This window comes from Haliotis rubra, unplaced genomic scaffold (genome assembly GCF_003918875.1).
Source record: "Haliotis rubra isolate DU_JTF1 unplaced genomic scaffold, ASM391887v1 Scf158, whole genome shotgun sequence".
Classification (NCBI taxonomy): Eukaryota; Metazoa; Mollusca; class Gastropoda; order Lepetellida; family Haliotidae; genus Haliotis; species Haliotis rubra.
In genome coordinates, this window is record NW_025765536.1 from 1,747,202 (window position 1) to 1,767,568 (window position 20,367).

The 20,367-nt window shown below is 42.0% G+C and overlaps 2 protein-coding genes across 3 annotated transcripts in view; both read right to left on the reverse strand.

Moving 5' to 3' along the window:
* LOC124271169 (neuroglian-like) overlaps positions 1 to 19,733 on the reverse strand; it is a 141,363-nt gene extending 121,630 nt beyond the window's left edge. Inside the window, exons 1-3 of one of the 2 annotated variants that reach the window (XM_046706254.1) lie at positions 19,602 to 19,733; positions 7,306 to 7,381; positions 174 to 279 (exon numbers count right to left, since the gene is read on the reverse strand). In XM_046706254.1, the coding sequence (XP_046562210.1) occupies positions 174 to 279; positions 7,306 to 7,360 (161 nt within the window). In that variant the 5' untranslated portion in view covers positions 7,361 to 7,381; positions 19,602 to 19,733. Of the gene's footprint in view, positions 1 to 173; positions 280 to 7,305; positions 7,382 to 18,571; positions 18,600 to 19,601 lie in introns of those variants that run through there. The other variant, XM_046706255.1, reaches the window with a different exon arrangement.
* On the reverse strand, positions 13,845 to 14,624 carry LOC124271147. Its single transcript, XM_046706213.1, has one exon. The coding sequence runs from the start codon at positions 14,622 to 14,624 to the stop codon at positions 13,845 to 13,847; it is 780 nt and encodes a 259-aa protein (XP_046562169.1).
* Positions 19,734 to 20,367: the final 634 nt, after the last annotated feature.

Genomic DNA, 20,367 nt, shown 5'->3' on the forward strand with positions numbered 1-20,367 from the left:
CGATAAAAACATAATAAACCATATATAGGAAATAAAAATTGGGGTACATGTTTCTGATGACCTTATCTTTCACCCCGCAAATTATTGCAATTGTCTAGTATTCTCCTTTAAGGCCCAGCTGCTTGCATAATGTCAAAATCTTAAGTTTGAGAGCACAGCACAAGAGTGTTTACCTGGGGTTAGGTATGCCTTCAGCAACACAGGGCATCTCCACAGTTTCTCCAGCTTTGAAAAACACATCGTATCTTGGCTGAATATAGACTCCCGGTGGCCTTGTTACTGAAACAAATAAACATATCCCTGACAAAACATCCGTTTCCATAAGTCAATGCCCACTATTCACATTTGTGGGAATTAACATTCATATCTGACACTGCACTAAGAGAACGAGTAGTAGATAGCTATCCTCTAACAATGAGAACATGAATGCAATGAATTGCATGATTGCAATAAGGCCCGTCCGACCGACCGAGATGGGCTAGATTTCTGCCGGACGGTCTAATTTTACAGCTAGCCAGCCTGATGGATAGGTGAAAAAAAAAACAATTCAGATAATGTGTCCACTGGCACTGTCTACTTAGTATTTAAGAAGGACTGGTTAAATCTCTTCTGGGCAGGTAAGTTTTTGAAGTTACTAGCCCAGATGTCTGGCTGGGTTTGGGGCTTATTTCACACACTGATTTACATCACCTCAAATGGGTCGCTGGAAAATGTAATTTTCTGACTAAAATAGATATTTTATACTTATCCTGACTCATGCTAAATGCTTGTCTCCTTCGTCTTGCGAATGATAGTGGAACACTTGAAATCCCTTGAAGTTCCCTTCTAAAAAGCGGACGTAAAATCATCACTCACCCACAAGTAGTCTCCCTTGCCTACTTTGGCGCCCTTTTGGGTCACATGACCAGCCATGTTTGTCACTCTCTCGATATATGTACGCCCGACACACGGATTTACAGGGAAATCCCGAGTGCCCTGAGTGGGGAGGTTGGGAGATCTGACCTCATGAGTCAGGATAAGTATAAAATATCAAATTTAGTCAGAAAATTACAAATCTTTCCTTACCCTGACTCATGCTAAATGCTTGCAGAATCTGTCGGAATCGGTGGTGGGTCAGGCCACTTCTGGATTCACTGGCTGTTGATTTACGTCCTGTGTTACCCCCCATGGGAACTTATGACGGCACTGCTGATGATTCTGTTCTTTCAACTTCCTCTGATGAGTCGGGGGGGAACCACAACTTGTCAGATTTCTTCCGAAACTTCTCCTGACATTTTCGTGTGGATTTTAGATATACTAATGTTCCATTAGTTATCTATTGCAACTCCATCTCTTGATGCACACATCAAGTGGAGATGCGACCCTTCTTCATGTACGAGTAAGTCCTATACAAATACAGGGTCTATCACTCATGCTAATCTGTCCTAGAAGTGTGCATTGGTTTTCACAAGTCACGTGATAAAAGGGTGAGATTTTTTCTCAGCGCCTTTGTGGAAGCGTTAGTTGTTGTGCTACAACAAGGGGCCCAAACTGGTGAATGCCTGAGACGTCTTCGGTTGCAATGTCTCTGAGGTAGTGGTTGGCAAACACCGTATCCGATTTCCAAAAGCTGCCCTCCATTATTGTTGTAATCAAGCATTTTCCATGCAGAGCAAGTGTAGACGCCAAGGCTCTGACCTCGTGGGGATTGGAGGCTCGTAGAGGCTCAAGCCCTGCTGCTTTGTAGGCCCTGAGTATGACGGCTCTCATCCAAATCGATATCGTTGTCCCTGAGACTTCCGTGGGTGTCTCAGTGGATAAGGAGATGAATAGGCGCTTGAATTTTCGTCTCCTTGTTTTTGTCCTTTGTAGGTAGACTTTCAATGCTCTGACAGGGCATAAGGATAGATCCTGTGTATCCTGTGGCCTAAGGACTGTAGAAAGTGCTGGGATGTGGAACTGTCTGTCAGGCTGGCCAGGCAGTTGGTTCTTGGCAATAAAGTCCCATGTCAGTCCTAGATGTACGATGTCACGATGTCTTAATTCAAATCGTGTTCGTTCAAAGTCCAGAGCATGTATTTCTGACATCTGTGCTGCTGTTGCTAGGGCGATCAGAAACAGCATTTTCTGTGTCAGTAGTTCAAAGGATGTCCGTTCTAGAGGCTCGTAGGCGTCACTAGTGAGATGTTGTAGAACTAAGTTGAGATCCCAGGCAGGAGCCTTGAATTTCTTTTGTTGGTCTTCCAACTTGAACGAGGGTAGTAGTGCCAGTATCTCTGGTACCTTGGTCAACTTGACACCCGTCTTCATGGTGATAACCGTGCTGAGAGCAGCCAGGTACGTTGAGAGTGTTGAACCTTTTAAGTGTCTCGTCTGTCGCAAATGACACAGGTATTCCGCCACTTGAGGATGGGTTGCTTTTACCGCTGTAAAGCCTTTCCTCGTTGCATACTGTTCAAATCTCTGCCACTTGTCGTTGTACAAGTTGCGAGTTGATCTGCGTAGAGCTAGTGTTACTGCTTTCGGTGCTCTGGCAGAGTACCCTCTTGTCTTCAGGCAAGCTTTGATACGCTCCACGCGTATAGCTTGGTGTGTGGATGGACGAGCAGGTTCGACCACTCTGGTAGTTTCAGGGTTGGACTTCCGAGTTCTTGTATGAGGACGGGAAACCATACCCTCGCTGGCCAATAGGGCGTGACCAAAATCAGTTGCAACGTTGTCGTCTGCTTGATTTTCTGTGTTACTTGTGATAACAGTGTTGGAGGTGGAAACGGGCGCGATGAGATCATGATTTTTCTCTTCGACTGCATCTTTGTCGAGTAGAGTCTTGATTGCATCGTCCAGTTTCTGTGTCTGGTCGTCGGCGTAGTTGAAGGCCAGTGGGTTGCTTGTAAGCGGCGGAGTGGCTTCCAACTGTAACTTGTATCCTCTGCATAGTATCTGGGATACGTAGTCGTCCTTGAGTATTCCCCAATTCTCCCAGGACCGTTGTAGACGTCCACCCACTGTCGAAGGTTGTATGGGAACGGCTGGGGGTGGAAGACTCCAGTCGTTCCAAACCTGTCCTTCAGTGCTTGGTTCCCCTGGCACCTCTGGGTGCTCGGCCTCTTCCGGGGTTGCTTCTTGGGGCTCCTGTTGGGCGACGAATAGAACCTCTTCCTCCTCTCGAGTTGGAATATTTCTTTTCTCTTGCTCTCTGGACTCCTGCAAACTAGGATTTGTTGGAGTAGCGCTGGGATGTCTGACGAATCACATTTGACAAGGTATCTATGGACTTAATCATCATGACCTCGCTTGACTCGTGTGTAACCTCTTTGGCAACTTCTTCAATTCCTCCACTGAAGATGGATGATGCTGACCATGGGGCTTCGTATAAGGACTTGGTGAACCGCTCACTCCAGGTTCACATTGACACTAATCCTTGTCTCCTCAGGAGCGTCAGGCCCGCTGATGTGGATGCTAGATGCTCGGACATAAACTGGTGGTCCTTTTTCTGAGTCAGTAGAGCAGAATATATCATCCGGTCGTCTTCAGCGGTGGAGTTCTTGAACTTCGAGATGAGTGCTTCGTTGGTAGCCCTAGACCTGGCTAGTCCGAAAAAGGTACGTCTAGTAGTCGTATCCAGTTGCGCTAGCTTCTTGTCTCCTATCTTGTAAATTCTATAGTGGGAGTCGTTGATGATCATGTAGTCCTCATCAATCTCTGGTGCCTTCAGGAAGGGTTTCATGTGATGTAAGGGGAATCTCCTGGCGTTGAACGTCGGGATATGTTGATTCTGGAACTTGGTAGCCTTATCAAAGGCTGAGCTGAGACTGTCCGGTACTTGGGAGATCGGGTTGATAGGCGGAAAGGTGAGTGTGTCGAAATCATCGTTGGACATCTTGTATGTAAACGCTTCGTCTGTGTCCCTGGAAGGTGATGCTAGGTCCAGGCCATTAGCAATCCATGAGGTTACTTCCGCATCGGAGAATATGACTTCACCTTCATCCGATTTAAAACATCTACCGATCTGACGATCCATGACGACGTGAGTCACTGTATGAAGCTCTGTACGTCGAACTGCGTGCAGGTGAACGATCCTGATGTGATCGTGTATCCCTCCTTGAGTCTTGAGATCTCTCTCTAGGCCTTCGTGAAGGTTGATTCTTAGGCGTGGTTTCCCCTCTGTGAGATGTGGAGTGCCTGCGTGCAGGTTCCCGATGTGAGTCCGATGGTGATGACGATCCGTATCTACGATGTCTGTAGGGTTCTGGAGTATGCTTCGATCTGCTTCTGCATGGAGATTTCTTAGCGGCTCCCTCATGGACGTCTAAGGCTGAGCTGATGTTGGTAGTGTTGTCCAGGCTCCTAGCTTCAGACGGGAAAGAACGTCGGGTGCATGAGCCTTCGCGCAGGCTTCCCTCTTCTTCCAAGTGCGTTGGAGAGGCTGCTGAATCTTCGAGCAGGCTTGTAGTCATCGTAGTAGTCTTTGTAGCAGCTGTCTCCTGCGCGAAGTGACATTCCATCATCGACATCATCTGGTCTGTAAACTGTTGCATAAACAGCCCCGGGTTGAAGTTCTGCGATGTCTATTGAGACTGCTGCATGGTTGATGATGCTTCTGATAATGATGAGGCCTCTTCTAAAGCACGCTGCACTTGTGAAGAGTTGACGCTGCTGCTATCTCTGGTACCCAATGTCTGCGTTGATAGAAGGTCTTCTCCAGCCCTTTGCATGTCTGTGAATGGAAAAAAAGTAATTATTAAATTCAAAAGTGGTTAAATTCTGACAATGTTTACAGCGAGAGCTGGAAGAACATGAAGTAGTGCAATCAGGACATAATAAATGTGAGTCAGCCGCAGACAACCGGTACCTACAACAAGTTTTCATCAAATGTAAACACGATGAAAAAACATGTCAAACAACGTAGAAGTTAGATATTTCAATTTCAAACCATATTAGTAGTATACAATCCTAAAACCATATACAGCAATAATTTTGATGTAAAGGTCCCAAAGAGAAAAGGATATGTGCCGTATGGGGACCCAGGTGCTCTCACAACCATCCTCAAGGGCGAAGAAGGAGAGAGTGACAAACATGGCTGGTCATGTGACCCAAAAGGGCGCCAAAGGAGGCAAGGGAGACTACTCGTAGGTGAGTGATGATTTTACGTCCGCTTTTTAGAAGGGAACTTCAAGGGATTTCAAGTGTTCCACTATCATTCGCAAGAAGGAGACAAGCATTTAGCATGAGTCAGGATAAGTAAAAATATACACAATGAACATAATGAACAAACAATTAACGTACATTGTCCAGCTGATGAGAACGCCAAGTATATGCTGGAACATACATCAAAATCACACCTTCCTGTTTGAATAAAGGGTGATGAATGACAACAGGCCTTCCAGGATGTACAACTTTTTAGAGAGGAGAATATGTTTGAGCGAAGCCCTTAGTTAACTATCCCTGGAATTACTGAACCATGTTATCCACATTGTAAAACAGAAGCGTACTGTTAACATGGTTAACCATCAGATTATATTATCCCAAGTCTGACCTGCCAGTATATTATAGTATCCCAAGTCTCACCTGCCAGTATATTATAGTACCCCAAGTCTCACCTGCCAGTATATTATAGTATCCCCAGTCTCACCTGCCAGTATATTATAGTATCCCAAGTCTCACCTGCCAGTATATTATAGTATCCCGAGTCTCACCTGCCAGTATATTATAGTATCCTGAGTCCCACCTGCCAGTATATTATAGTTTCCCAAGTCTCACCTGCCAGTCTATTATAGTATCCCAAGTCTCACCTGCCAGTATATTATATTATCCTGAGTCTCACCTGCCAGTCTATTATAGTATCCCAAGTCTCACCTGCCAGTATATTATAGTATCCCAAGTCTCACCTGCCAGGATATTATAGTATCCCAAGTCTCACCTGCCAGTATATTATAGTATCCCGAATCTCACCTGCCAGTATATTATAGTATCCCAAGTCTCATCTGCCAGTATATTATAGTATCCCAAGTCTCACCTGCCAGTATATCATAGTATCCCAAGACTCACCTGCCAATATATTATAGTATCCTGAGTCCCACCTGCCAGTATATTATAGTATCCCAAGTCTCACCTGTCAGTATATTATAGTATCCTGAGTCTCACCTGCCAGTATATTATAGTATCCCAAGTCTCACCTGCCAGTATATTATAGTATCCCAAGTCTCACCTGCCAGTATATTATAGTATCCCAAGTCTCACCTGCCAGTATATTATAGTATCCCAAGTCTCACCTGCCAGTATATCATAGTATCCTGAGTCTCACCTGCCAGTATATTATAGTACCAAAGTCTCACCTGCCAGTATATTATAGTATCCCAAGTCTCTCCTGCCAGTATATTATAGTATCCCAAGTCTCACCTGCCAGTATATTATAGTATCCCGAGTCTCACCTGCCAGTATATTATAGTATCCCGAATCTCACCTGCCAGTATATTATAGTATCCCAAGTCTCACCTGCCAGTATATTATAGTTCCCCAAGTCTCACCTGCCAGTATATTATAGTATCCCAAGTCTCACCTGTCAGTATATTATAGCATTCCGAGTCTCACTTGCCAGTATATTATAGCATCCCCAGACTCACCTGCCAGTATATTATAGTATCCCAAGTCTCACCTGCCAGTATATCATAGTATCCAAAGTCTCACCTGCCAGTATATTATTGTATCCCCAGTCTTTCCTGCCAGTATATTATAGTATCCCCAGACTCACCTGCCAGTATATTATAGCATCCCCAGTCTCACCTGCCAGTATAATATAGCATCCCGAGTCTCACCTGCCAGTATATTATAGCATCCCAAGTCTCACTTGCCAGTATATTATAGCATCCCCAGACTCACCTGGCAGTATATTATAGCATCCCGAGTCTCACCTGTCAGTATATTATAGCATCCCGAGTCTCACCTGCCAGTATATTATAGTATCCCGAGTCTCACCTGCCAGTATATTATAGTATCCCTAGACTCACCTGGCAGTATATTATAGCATCCCCAGTCTAACCTGCCAGTATATTACAGTATCCCAAGTCTCACCTGCCAGTATATTATAGTATCCCCAGACTCACCTGCCAGTATATTATAGCATCCCGAGTCTCATCTGCCAGTATATTATAGCATCCCCAGTCTAACCTGCCAGTATATTACAGTATCCCAAGTCTCACCTGCCAGTATATTATAGTATCCCCAGACTCACCTGGCAGTATATTATAGTATCCCGAGTCTGAGCTGCCAGTATATTATAGCATCCCGAGTCTCACCTGCCAGTATATTATAGTACCCGAGTCTCACCTGCCAGTATTCCAGAGCAGCACAGTATGAAGCACAGCAGCACAGCTCTCCTCATTGTTCCTTGTGACGAGTTCCACTAGAAGATAATCAGATATACATAGCTGTAGACTAATCACTGCTTGTCAGGAAGGAGCATAGTGAGATGATAACTCACCATCTTATGTGGGCAGAGTGAGGTGACATTTTGATCTTCTGCATGGTGAGGTGAATCCATGACATTGAGCATGGTGAGGTAATAACTTAATCGTGGGCATGGTGAGGCGTTTACGTGATTGTGGACACGGTGAGGCAATAACTTGCTTGTGGGCATGGTTAGGTGATTACTTGGTTGTGGGCATGGTGAGGCAATAATTTGGCCATGGGCATGGTAAGGTGATTACTTGGGCATGGGCATGGTGAGGTGATTGCTTGGTCATGGGCATGGTGAGGTGAATACTTGGGCCTGGGCATGGTGAGGCAATAACTTGGGTGTGGGCATGGTAAGGTGATTACTTGGTCGTGGGCATGTTAAGGTGATTACTTGGGCCTGGGCATGGTGAGGCAATAACTTGGGCATGGGCATGGTAAGGTGATTGCTTGGGCCTGGGCATGGTTAGGTGATTATTTGGGCCTGGGCATGGTGAGGCAATAACTTGGGTGTGGGCATGGTTAGGTGATTATTAGGGCCTGGGCATGGTGAGGCAATAACTTGGGCATGGGCATGGTAAGGTGATTTGACTGGGCCTGGGCATGGTTAGGTGATTATTTGGGCCTGGGCATGGTGAGGCAATAACTTGGGTGTGGGCATGGTAAGGTGATTACTTGGTCGTGGGCATGGTTAGGCGATTACTTGGGCTTGGGCATGGTTACGTGATTACTTGGGCCTGGGCATGGTGAGGCAATAACTTGGGCCTGAGCATGGTGAAGCAATAACTTGGGCATGGGCATGGTAAGGTTATTGCTTGGTCATGGGCATGGTAAGGTTATTGCTTGGTCATGGGCATGGTGAGGTCATTACTTGGTCGTGGGCATGGTGAAGCAATAACTTGGGCCTGGGCATGGTTAGGTGATTACTTGGGCCTGGGCATGGTGAGGCAATAACTTGGGCATGGGCATGGTAAGGTTATTGCTTGGTCATGGGCATGGTAAGGTTATTGCTTGGTCATGGGCATGGTGAGGTCATTACTTGGTCGTGGGCATAGTGAGGCAATAACTTAGGCCTGGGCATGGTGAGGCAATAATTGGGCCTGGGCACAGAGAGGCAATAACTTGAGCGTGGGCATGGTAAGGTTATTACTTGGGCGTGGCCATGGTGAGGTGATTGCTTGGGCATGGGCATGGTGAGGTGATTGGTGTTAACATATGAATGAAATATGAACAAGAAGACAAAGTCATCAATATCCCCCACAATGCCAAAAACTAATCATGAATATGTCAACTAGTTAATACTATTCGTGAATATGTCAACTAGTTATAACTATGTCAAATGTACAGTTTGATGTACCTCAGTAATGTTGATACTGGAAACAGAGTGGCTCTGTTGATTTAAGTCATTAGGCTGTTGGATACCCACAAAGTGGAAAGAGTATTGAGGTGTTTTAAAGTTTTGCTGCGGAAAGGAGCACTATATCACCAATTTTAGTCAAAATAAAACTTGTCATAGAAACGCAAAATAATTACACTCGTGTAACCTTGATTCGTGGATATAAGGGAAGTGTGGCGAAATTCCTATGTAAAATGTATGATTTCATTTTGTATACGCACTGATTATTTTATTCATTGATTCGGAAAATTGAAAATGCCTAATATTCCACTTGTGAATGAAACGTTAGTTTACGGAAGCCATTTGCAATCATCACCCATTCATGTGCCCACAAAATGTGACGTCACCTTGTTTCGTGGATTACGTAGTCGGTTACTTTATACCACTGTGTACGACATCCCACTGCAGTAAGTATTGACACCAAGGAAAGCAGACAACGAGAAGTGAGAAGGTTGGAGCTAACGGTACCTTTTTTACTTGAAATTTTATGAAAATAAATTTTGGCATTTGTGGTATAAGTGATCTGGGTCTATTTATCTCAATGCTGGACAATCACATTTAGTGTACTTGCGTGTAATGCAGAGATTCAGAAAAATTTTTGTCAGCGAGGTGTGGCATTGTATGTACATCAAAAGCACCGCTTCGTGACGTCAGTTGAGACTTAATTTACGAGCTAGCATAATAATTTCCGCGATCCACGAATTTAGGTGACGGTTCTGTATGCTATTCAGAAAGCGAAAACTACCAAAGGACACCAGACCTATCTATGTGCCAAGTTTGGTGAAGAAACGTTGAACGGTATAAAGGTTCTGCTCCGGAAAAGACGAATTAGCACGGACGCACGCACGCACGCATGCACGCACGCACGCACAGACGCACCCGGCAGACAGAGTCCAAAATAATACCCCCCGCAAAACGCGTTGCGTGGATAACAGTGATTATCTTACCTTCATGTAAAATACTTTAATATCATTGGTCAATGACGCTTTAACAAGTTTCCGTGTCACCCCTCCCAGGAGGGTGACAACTGAAAAAATTATTACCTGCTGCCACAGTAACCGCCAAACTCTCCGCCGAGAAGCTGTATCGCTAACAATCGTACGACGTCACAATATGACGCATGCAATGCCCGGAGTTCGAAAGCCGTTCGAATAGCTGTTTTTGAGTTTACAATGTACAGATTTATTTTACCGACTTTCACTACTTTATTTAAACTATTTTATACATTGAATCGTTTGCACACTTAACTTAAACATAATTAACCATTTTTATTGCAGTTTTAAGCTTGTCAGAATGATTTTAAAATTCCAGTCGAGAGGCAGACACCATTTTGTTTACATATGTCATATAGTCTGTGTCGATCTTCAAAATAAAATAAAATATAATTTGTACATTTAACATGGCTGTAAGATAAATATGTTGTATGCTTCTCCCTCGGGTAATAGGGTCTGATGCACAGGGGTTCGCATCACTGTTTCGACAATAATTTAAAAAAATAAAAAACTTGATTTCTGCAACCGTATATTGTTTTTATATGTTATGAGTAACTTATACTTAAAATTTGAACGAAATCACTGAAGAAATGGATTGTTTAGAAAATATCCCGCTACACTCATTACATAAAATACGCAAGGGGTGACACTCGCGATGCTGAAAGCCTGATCGCAAGCCGGACAGCCGGACTATTTGAACGCGCGTTCAATCAAACCTTACGTTTATTCTCAAAACAATGACTCGGAGTAGCATATAAGTAATCAGTTACGGACAGACAATAGCTTTCCTAAGGAGAACAATAGCATTCCCAAGGAGAACAATAACATTCCAGGGGAGAACAATAGCATTTTTCCAGGAGCGCTCCTACATACCGAAGGAGCTTTCTGGAGCACATTCTATAAATTCAAGGAGCTGTCCTTTGAACCTATTCCATGACATCTTTATATAAAGATATTACTCATGCTGACTGGAATGTGTATTGAAATGTTATGAATAGGAACCAAGCAAGCAAATTTGAATAGGATATTGCTATTAAATTTGAAATGGGTGGAATGTTGCTTATGTCTATAAATTCATAGCTGATTCTAACCGCTTTCAATATGTAATATGTTCATTAAGTAGTACATCTTATTTGTTAACATTTGTAAGCATGCATCACTTCTTACGCTATATTCCATCAGAATTCCAAGGTAGAAATGGAGCAGTCTATATTTAGCCTGTTTGCTGATTCTATTTCCTTTTATATGTAATATCAATGTTCAAACCTTGTACATATAGCTACGGAAGCCTATTAAGGCCACTGATATTTTTTTATTATCTTGAAAATTAAATCAATTGGTTTGAAAAGAAGTACAAACATATGTAAATATGAATGGAAGGTTTAGCCTGGTGAGTCACGCAGATTGGAATGTCAGTTACTGAAATTGAAAATATTCACCCAAACGCAACCGTCCACGTTAAAGTGGGGCCGAAAGTTGGTCATCTCGCCTCAAAGTTGTGTTTTGGCGCTACACTCCAGCGGATCGCATTTTTTTCAATCTAAGATATACTACCCATCAAAAGCTTAAACTCACTAGTGAAAATTAAGTAAAAATAAAGGTTAATGGTACCTGTGGCAAATATTAATTATTTACAAAACCCTGCAAGATATCATTACACAGCCAACTTACATGAATTCGATATGGGTCATGCTTCCACAAAACAAGGTCATTTCCGTAATTCTGCAACAATGCTACACTACCATTTGAAGTGAACTTTTTGGTTAAAGTAACAAAAAGGCATTTTGTTTATTCGTTGTGTAAACTTATGACACCGATTTTTCGACCTTTACGTCTTGTTTTAAGTACCTTTGATCATTTCTAATCCTAACCAGTAAATAACGGGAATTTCAATGCTTATCTCGTGAAGTTAGCATGCCTTTATTAATTTACTTAATTATACCCCCGCTGCGATGTAACGGGGGTATATAGCGTTCATTCTGTCCGTCCGTCCGTCCCGAAACTTTGTCCGGAGCATATCTCTTAAAGTTTACATGCTAGGTTCACCAAACTTCACACACATGTTAATCATTACCCATTGATGTGCATTTTGCTATTTTAAAGTTTTTTTCAGAATTTAGTTTTTTGCTGTTTCCATGGAAACAAGACTTAGGCTGTGACTATGAGGATGTCATCTTGTCCGGAGCAGATCTTCCAAACTATACATGCTAGCTTCATCAAGCTTGGTACACATATCAAGCATGATCCCTAGATGTGCCTTTTGGGGGGTAGATCCAGATATGAATTGTATTTTGTGCTGTTTCCATGGAAACATGACTTAGTCTGTGACTATGAGGATGTCATCTTGTCCGGAGCAGATCTTCCAAACTATACATGCTAGCTTCATCAAACTTGGTACACATATCAAGCATGATCCCTAGATGTGCCTTTTGGGGGGTAGATCCAGATATGAATTGTATTTTGTGCTGTTTCCATGGAAACATGACTTAGTCTGTGACTATGAGGATGTCATCTTGTACGGAGCAGATCTTCCAAACTATACATGCTAGCTTCATCAAACTTGGTACACATATCAAGCATGTTCCCTAGATGTGCCTTTTGGGGTTTAGATCTAGATATGAATTGTATTTTGTGTTGTTTCCATGGAAACATGACTTAGTGCCAAATGTGTTCGATTATTTTGTCCGGAGCATATCTCTTAAAGTTTACATGCTAGGTTAACCAAACTTGACACACATGTTACTTATCGTAGTTGATCAGGTCAGAACCCATAGGACCCCACAAAGACTATAAGTCTATGAGTCTTAGTTGCAGTGGTAAATCACAGCTGCCACCAGTCCTGTGAATGTAGCCTCGGACATCTGCTGGCAACAGGGGCTGGCAGATTCTTATGTCTCAACTAATATCTATATACTAAACACATGCAGCCTCTCACACACAAACCCTAACAAAGTTACAAATATAATATTTTGCATGTGCAACAAATGCCTAAAATTCGGCTCTAACATTCCAGCCCCTAATTGTTACTTATATCTGAATGTAACAATTACCATGAAATTATATAGAGCAAATTATTTACTTTAAACAATGTCATCCTAAGCTACATTAATTGACTTAACAACTAGACGTTAGAACAGTGGACATTCTCTCTGAGTTATAATCTTAGTATATTACAGTATGCACGAACTAATCAAACATATTAGTCGATGCTCTTCATCTTAACTTCAGACTCGTTGTCAAGTTACAGTCTCATAACACAGTTTATATGTCACTCTCAAGAAGCAAGCACAGCTTGCTGATTGGTCTGTCCAAAACCTTTGTCTGGGTTTTCACTTCGACACGTCTAACAACACCCTTTCTATCTGGCATAAGCTTCACAACTTTGCCCATTGACCAGGAATTTCTAGGTGCTGTATTGTCCACTATGAGCACGATGTCACCAATCTTCAAATTTCTTCTTATCTTTACCAACTTCTGTCGTTCTTGTAGTAATGGCAGATACTCTCTTAACTATCTCTTCCAGAACAAATCCGCCATATACTGCACTTGGCGCCACCGACGTATTGGATATGAACCACCCAAGTCAGACATACCCGGCGGCAAATTCGGTTTTCTTTCATGAGCAGCAAGTGATTTTGGAGTAAGTGCTTCCAAATCATTTGGGTCACTTGATGCTTTGAATATAGGTCTATTGTTAACAATAGCCTTAGTGTTGTAAGGCACGTGAACAAAACTCCAAATCTTTCTTCATGCTTTCTTCTGCATTTTACGTCGAATGGACCAAAGTAATCCACTCCAACAAAGGTGAACGGAGGTTCATCGGGAGTCACACGGTGAGCAGGCAAGTCAGCCATCTTTTGATTACCTGCTTCAGCATGGGTAAGCCGGCAAGTCACGCATCTGTGTAGCTCTTGTCTCACTGCTGCATTGGCTTTGATAATCCAATATTTCTCAAACGATTTTGAAAGTACAAAGTTTCTGCCTGAATGTCCACACTCATGATGGATGTGACGAATTATCAGTTCTTACACATGAGATTTCTTTGGTAGAATCACTGGGTACATCGCGCTCTCTGGCATGTTGGCCCTACTTAAACATCCACCCACTCTAAGTATACCATCTTCTACAAATGGATCAAGCTTGGAGATTGGACTGCCTTTGCTCAGATTAAGTCCATTGTTTGAGGTAAGTCTTTCAAGCTCACTTGAAAAGTTCTGCTGTTGAACACACAGAATAATGGCTTTCTCCGATTCTTCCAATTCTTTTACTGTCAACACGACAGGCTTACTTTTCTGTGGTGTTAAACCTGCCTTCTTCATTTTACTCCGGTCTAGGAGTACTTCCCGTATCCTGAGTACCCATGCAATAGCCTTCTTCAGAGCAAACCAGTCCGAATAGCGACTGATAAGGCTATCTACTTCTTTGCATGGCTTTCTGTAGTCTATCTGGTTGACCTGGGCAACCTTCCTTAATTCCACATCTTTCATTGGAATGTCAGTTGAAATGTGTGTCTGTTGGGGCCACATTTCTTCATTTTCCCATAAGAACTCTGGTCCAGATATCCATCTGGTATCTTTCAGAAATGCATCTATTGACAGTCCTTGAGATGCTTCGTCTGCGGGATTGTTTTGAGTATCCACATATTTCCATTGTGATGGGACTGACCCTTCATGAATCACTGATAGCCTATTTGCTACAAAGGTGCGGAATCGCTTTGAATCATTGGCGATGTATCTTAAAACTGACATGCTGTCTGTCCAGAAGTACGTTTGATCAACTGAAATCTCCAGCTCATGTTTGAGCATGCTGTCCACTCATATTGCTAAAGTCGCAGCTGATAGCTCCATTCTTGGGATTGTGATGGTCTTAAGTGGAGCAACTCTAGACTTGCTAATAAGAAATGAGCAATTAACTTGTCCAGTGGTACTGACTTGTCTTAAAAGGAAACAGTTCCATAACCCTTTTGACTGGCATCTGAGAAGTGGTTTATTTGGGATATAGCATGCTGATCACTATCCTTGGGTTGAATGTACCTTCTTATCTTCATTTCCTCAAGCCTTTGTAGTTCTGACAACCATTTGGTCCAGTCTTTCTGGGACGGAATAGGAATGACGTCGTCCCATCCCATCTTAAGTCTACAAAGGTCTTGTAGAATTCCCTTTGCTTTGAGAACAAAAGGACCTGCAAATCCCAGTGGATCATATATGGAGCTGACAGTTGACAGAATGCCTCTTCTCGTTGCTGGTTTGTCTTTGACTGCTATCCTGAACTTAAATGTGTCTGATTCGACACACCATTGTACACCTAATGCCCTCCACTGGCAAGGCATCATCTATGTCTAAGTCTTTAACTTTCTTTGGCTCGATCCTCTTCTGGGATTGAGTTTATTGCAGCTCTGCTGTTACTTATCCATTTTGTCAAACGGAATCCACCTTTACTTCAGATTTCTCTCAGTTTCTGTGACATCTCAATCACTATTTCGTCAGACGCAACTGACTTGAGACAGTCATCCACATAGAAACTCCTTTCAAGGGCATGGATCACATTGTTGCTAAACATGTCCTTGTTGTCTTTTTGCTGTTTCTCTCAGTGCAAAGTTGGCACAACTTGGTGAAGAGACAGCGCTAAACAAGTGCACTTTCATCTGATATTCCTGTAATTCTTCATCGAGATTTCCATCGGGCCACCAAAGGAATCTTAGAACATCATAATCATCTGGTTCAACTCTGATCTGGTAAAACATGGCTTCAATGTCCGCCATTAGAGCTATTGGTTCTTGGCAAAATCTCAGGAGCACTCCGAATAAGACATTGGTGAGATCCGGCCCCTGTAGCAGGTGGTCATTTAGTGATTTTCCTCTGTATTCTGCTGCACAGTCAAATACTACTCTTATCTTATCTGGTTTCTTTGGATGGTATACACCATGATGTGGTATGTACCACACCTTCCCATCCTGAAGATCTTTCTTAATCTCGGGAACCCTTTGGGCATAATCTTTGTGTAGGAGATCCTTCATAAAGCCTTTGTAATCTCTGTAGAAAGCTTCATTCTTCAGAAACTTCTTCTTAAGCGAAATAGCTCTTTCTTTGGCCTGTACTTTATTGTTTGGTAAGTTGATTTTGAAATCTTTGAATGGCAGAGACATCTGGTAGTGTCCTCCTGTTAATCTCTTGGATGAGTTCATTATATCCAAGAAATGCTGATCATTTCTTGACAGTTCTTCTTTATCATTGCTGAGGCGCTCGTTAAATTCTCTGTCGAAGTATCCTCTCAACTGATGATCAAGGGACTCGTCTGCTAGAACATCAGTTCTGTTGACTGAGATCTTACTGGGAGATTCAGATTCCTGGACAAGCCCATTTACCGTCCAGCCAAGAATCGTTCTTACAGCATAGGGTCCGTTACCATGACTGTTGACTATTTCCAGGGGTTCCAATGCCATAGGTACATTGTTGCCAATTAGCAGCCCTATCTCTGCATCTATAGGTGGTAGTGTGACGTCCCATAGATGCGGCCATTGATGAATGAACCCTTCTTTGGGAATAGTTCTTGTGGAAATAGGCATTTCATACTGTGTGAATACTGTAGGTAATTTGATCCAGTTCCTTCCATGGATGTCACCTACTTCTAGGTTTGTTAGAATGGAGGTATTCACAGACTTCTTTTGCGTCATGGTCCTGACAACTATATTTGTCATCTTCCCTGTGACATGAAGCTCCTCAGCCAACCTGCTTGTGCAGAAGGTTGCTGAACTGCCGTTGTCAAGGAAGGCATATGTCTTGACATATCTGTCCCCAGCACGGCTTTGATTCTAACAGGAACTACAGGCATATAGCTCAAGTCTTTGAGATCTTCACTGTGACCTTTGGCTTCGTCTGATCCTTTTCCTTCTTTAGTTTATCTTTATTGTTGTCATGGAAACACGTTGCATGTCTCATTTTGCAGATATGACAGGTCAATCTGCTGGGGCACTGGCGACTTGTGTGTCCAAACTGTAGACAGCCAAAACACAATCCCTTTGGTCTTAGAAAGTCAATTTTTTCATCCAGTGTCTTACACTGAAGTCTTATGCACATTTCCATACTGTGATCCTCGTCGCAGAACCAGCATGGCTTGGCGAATGCCCTCAAAGCTCTCTCTCGTGCTGTGAATGGCTTACGTTGTGTCTCTGATTTTGCCTGACCAGGGTAGGTTTCTTTGGGTGCCACCGCATGAATTCTCGATTCAGATTTCGATGTATCAGTGGCAAAGCTGTTAAATCGCTTAGGTACTTCTTTTGGGTTAGGCTTTGGTTGAGCTTGTCTGTCGTCGGCAATTGTGCCAAACAATGGACTCGACAATATCTGTGCTTGTCTATCCACGAAACGAACAAGGTCTGCAAAGGTGACATTTCTTCTTTCCAAGATATCAAATGAAACTGCCCTCCATCTTTCTCTTAATTTGTATGGCAACTTTTGAATCAGTTCCCTTAGGTTTTTGGGATGTTCTAATTCTCTCATGTACTCTATATCTGCCATGGTATTTCCACAACTTGTCAGGAATATAGAACAGCTGGTCAGTGCATCACTGTCTTCTGACTTTATAGCTGGCCATTTCAAGGCTTTGTCCATGTAAGCTGTTGCAAGCTTGTATTTGTTCCCAAATTTCTTATCCAACAATGATCTGGCTTGTTCATAGCCACTTTCCGGATTCCTGTGAATACAGCTTCTTACCAAGTCATTTGGTTCACCGCTGGTGTACTGATCCAAGTAATAGAGTCTATCCTTGGGATTAATGGTCTTGTCTTCTATGCCATGTTGAAAAGCTCGTATGAAAGGCTTAAATTGTAATGGGTCGCCACTAAACGTAGGTATTTTTCTAATGGGTAGACTGGCTAGCTTCTGGTGTTCTACCACAAGCTGCACTCCAGCTGGTGAGCCTGTGTTCTGATTCAGGGTGAATTCTCCAGCAAGTGGATTCAACACATCATTTCGGTTATTTGGTGGCTTGAAGGACTTTTGAGAATGATCTTTTTTGCGAACTGTTAGATTCTTGGTCATACTGGTCAAAAATTGCATACTGGGCATTTGCGATTTCCACTTCTGTCTCAAGTTCTAATCTTTCTCTCCTTTATTTTAACCTGTTCTCTTCTTCTTCCAGTTGATGCTTTTGCTCTAATCCTTTCTGTCTAGCAACAAATTCGGCCCTTTTTGCCAAGATTTCCATTTTAGCAGAGGACGCAGATGATATGACTGAACCCTTACGTGTTCCGACTTGCGAAACGCTATCTTCAGGCCTTATTTCAATTTCTGTATCACAGGGTTTATTAAACGAAGCAACATTTGTGTCAAACTGTACTAAGGCACCTAACAGTGACTGGAACCAGGCTTCGTCTTCCTCTTTCGCTGATTGACTTTCAAGTTTATTGTGATAAGTTTCAGCCGATTCTTTAAATTTCGAAAATAGTTCTTTCCATTCTTGAAACTCAATTTTTACATCATCCAGAGCGTCAGAGCTCATCAAGTATTCAATGTAGTTTACCTTTGAACACACTTGTTTGTACAGGAATTTTCTTTTTTCCAGTGCTGTATTCAAATTATAGCTTTGCCCCTTTTCCGTTGGTTTTCTTATTCGTGATTCTGTTATCACAGATTTAGCATTTCTCCTAAGCTCATTAGTCAGTCCTTTATCACTGTGAACAGTATCGCTCAATGTTCTGCTTGCCATGGTGAAAAATTAGTCAAACAGTTCGAATAATCTTGAAATAACTTACAGTTCTCTTTTCCTTAATCCTAAATGAATACACAGTTCCAATGAAATATAATCCCTCCTGATTCTGAATAAAAACTTGAACAGGTGGTCTTCTTTAAATCCTGTTAGCACATCCTTGAACACATAACAGTTCCATTTGCTTGACAAGCTCAATCTTCTTTAAAGAAAAACTAAATGAATAACTTACTTCAGCTTTGAGTCCTTAATCCAGTTTGCGTTAATCCAATTTGATGATTGCACAATTCTTCCACACAAAATTCTTTGTCCAAGTCTTAGGTTCACATCCGGATTTTCATGGGTTTTTCTACTTTGAATGTGAGTTCTTAAATTATCTCGCTGTTGGGGGTAGAGGATGTAAAAGTTTCAACTCGGTCCAGTGATTTCAAAATGTCTTTTAATCTCAAGTTCCAAGCTTTCTTACTACACTTCTTCTAAATACAATCCACACAATGACAGAATAACAGTACCTAAACATTAATTTGACAGTGACTAGACAATGTCTAGACAATGAATGCACAGTGGCTGGACAGTGTCTGGACAGGTTGAAAAACCGTATGTCCTCTAAGCCCACAACACACAATCCTATAACGCTCTCTTAGAAACTTAAACACATGTCTTACTTCTTATCTTAAAGCTCTCTGTCCCTTTCTCACACTCTTTCGTTCCACATGTGTCTCTTAAATTCTTGGTCGGCCACTTATCGTGGTTGATCAGGTCAGAACCCATAGGACCCCACAAAGACAATAAGTCTATGAGTCTTAGTTGCAGTGATAAATCACAGCTGCCACCAGTCCTGTGAATATAGCCTCGGACATCTGCTGGCAACAGGGGCTGGCAGATTCTTATGTCTCAACTAATATCTATATACTAAACACATGCAGCCTCTCACACACAAACCCTAACAAAGTTACAACTATAATATTTTGCATGTACAACAAATGCCTAAAATTCGGCTCTAACAATGGTGTTGGATGATTTTTACTTATAAGTCAATCAATTCTAACAATTTGTACAAAGTTCCAATTACATACCTTCAACTGAACAACACAGGGTTTGGAGAAACACCGTTCCTGGTCTTGAATTGATAACACTAAATTTTTCACTTTGCTTTTAAGGATAGGTATAGTTTCACACAACTGCTTATCATTCAGCTGAATCACACGCCAGACAGAGGTGTGTGCGTTCACCTGTACCTGTGATATTTTTTATACCAACATAAAATTAAATCACGTATATCTTCAATGTTTTACCACTTTATTTTGAATGTTTAATGGTAGACGCTATTTAGAAAATGTCACGATTTATATTACACAATATCATGACTTACAATTCCTTTGAAGTTTCAGTACGCATATTCTATTAAAAATGTCACGATCAAGATTTGCAAACTTTTTGTTTGCAGACAAATAAGAAAGTATACCATATGACCTCTTTCCACTATTATCTGATTATTGCATTGTATTCCAATGGTTGTGCCACAAAATATTTTATTGATACTTCATCAACTATACAACCTTTATATTAAACTGAGGTCAAATTTAGTTTCATGTGTTTTCAGTGTGAGGTTATGTAGTATGTATGTAACTCATTAATAGCTAAAGATATGCATGACGTAACAAGTCAGCCAACTCATGGTTGGGTGTATTGTTCTCATGCACTGATACATTCAGTCATCTGAGCCTTCATTAAAAAGCAAAACAATGGATAGTATAAAAACGTAGTAGCCATTTCCAAATAGGGAAGTGCTGACACAGAAAGGAATGTGTATTCACGTGACAAGCTCACAGAAGAAAGTGC

Bases quoted from the DNA above. Each gene is read 5' to 3' on its own strand.
- LOC124271147 (XM_046706213.1), bottom strand. From the start codon at position 14,624: ATGCTCAAACATGAGCTGGAGATTTCAGTTGATCAAACGTACTTCTGG.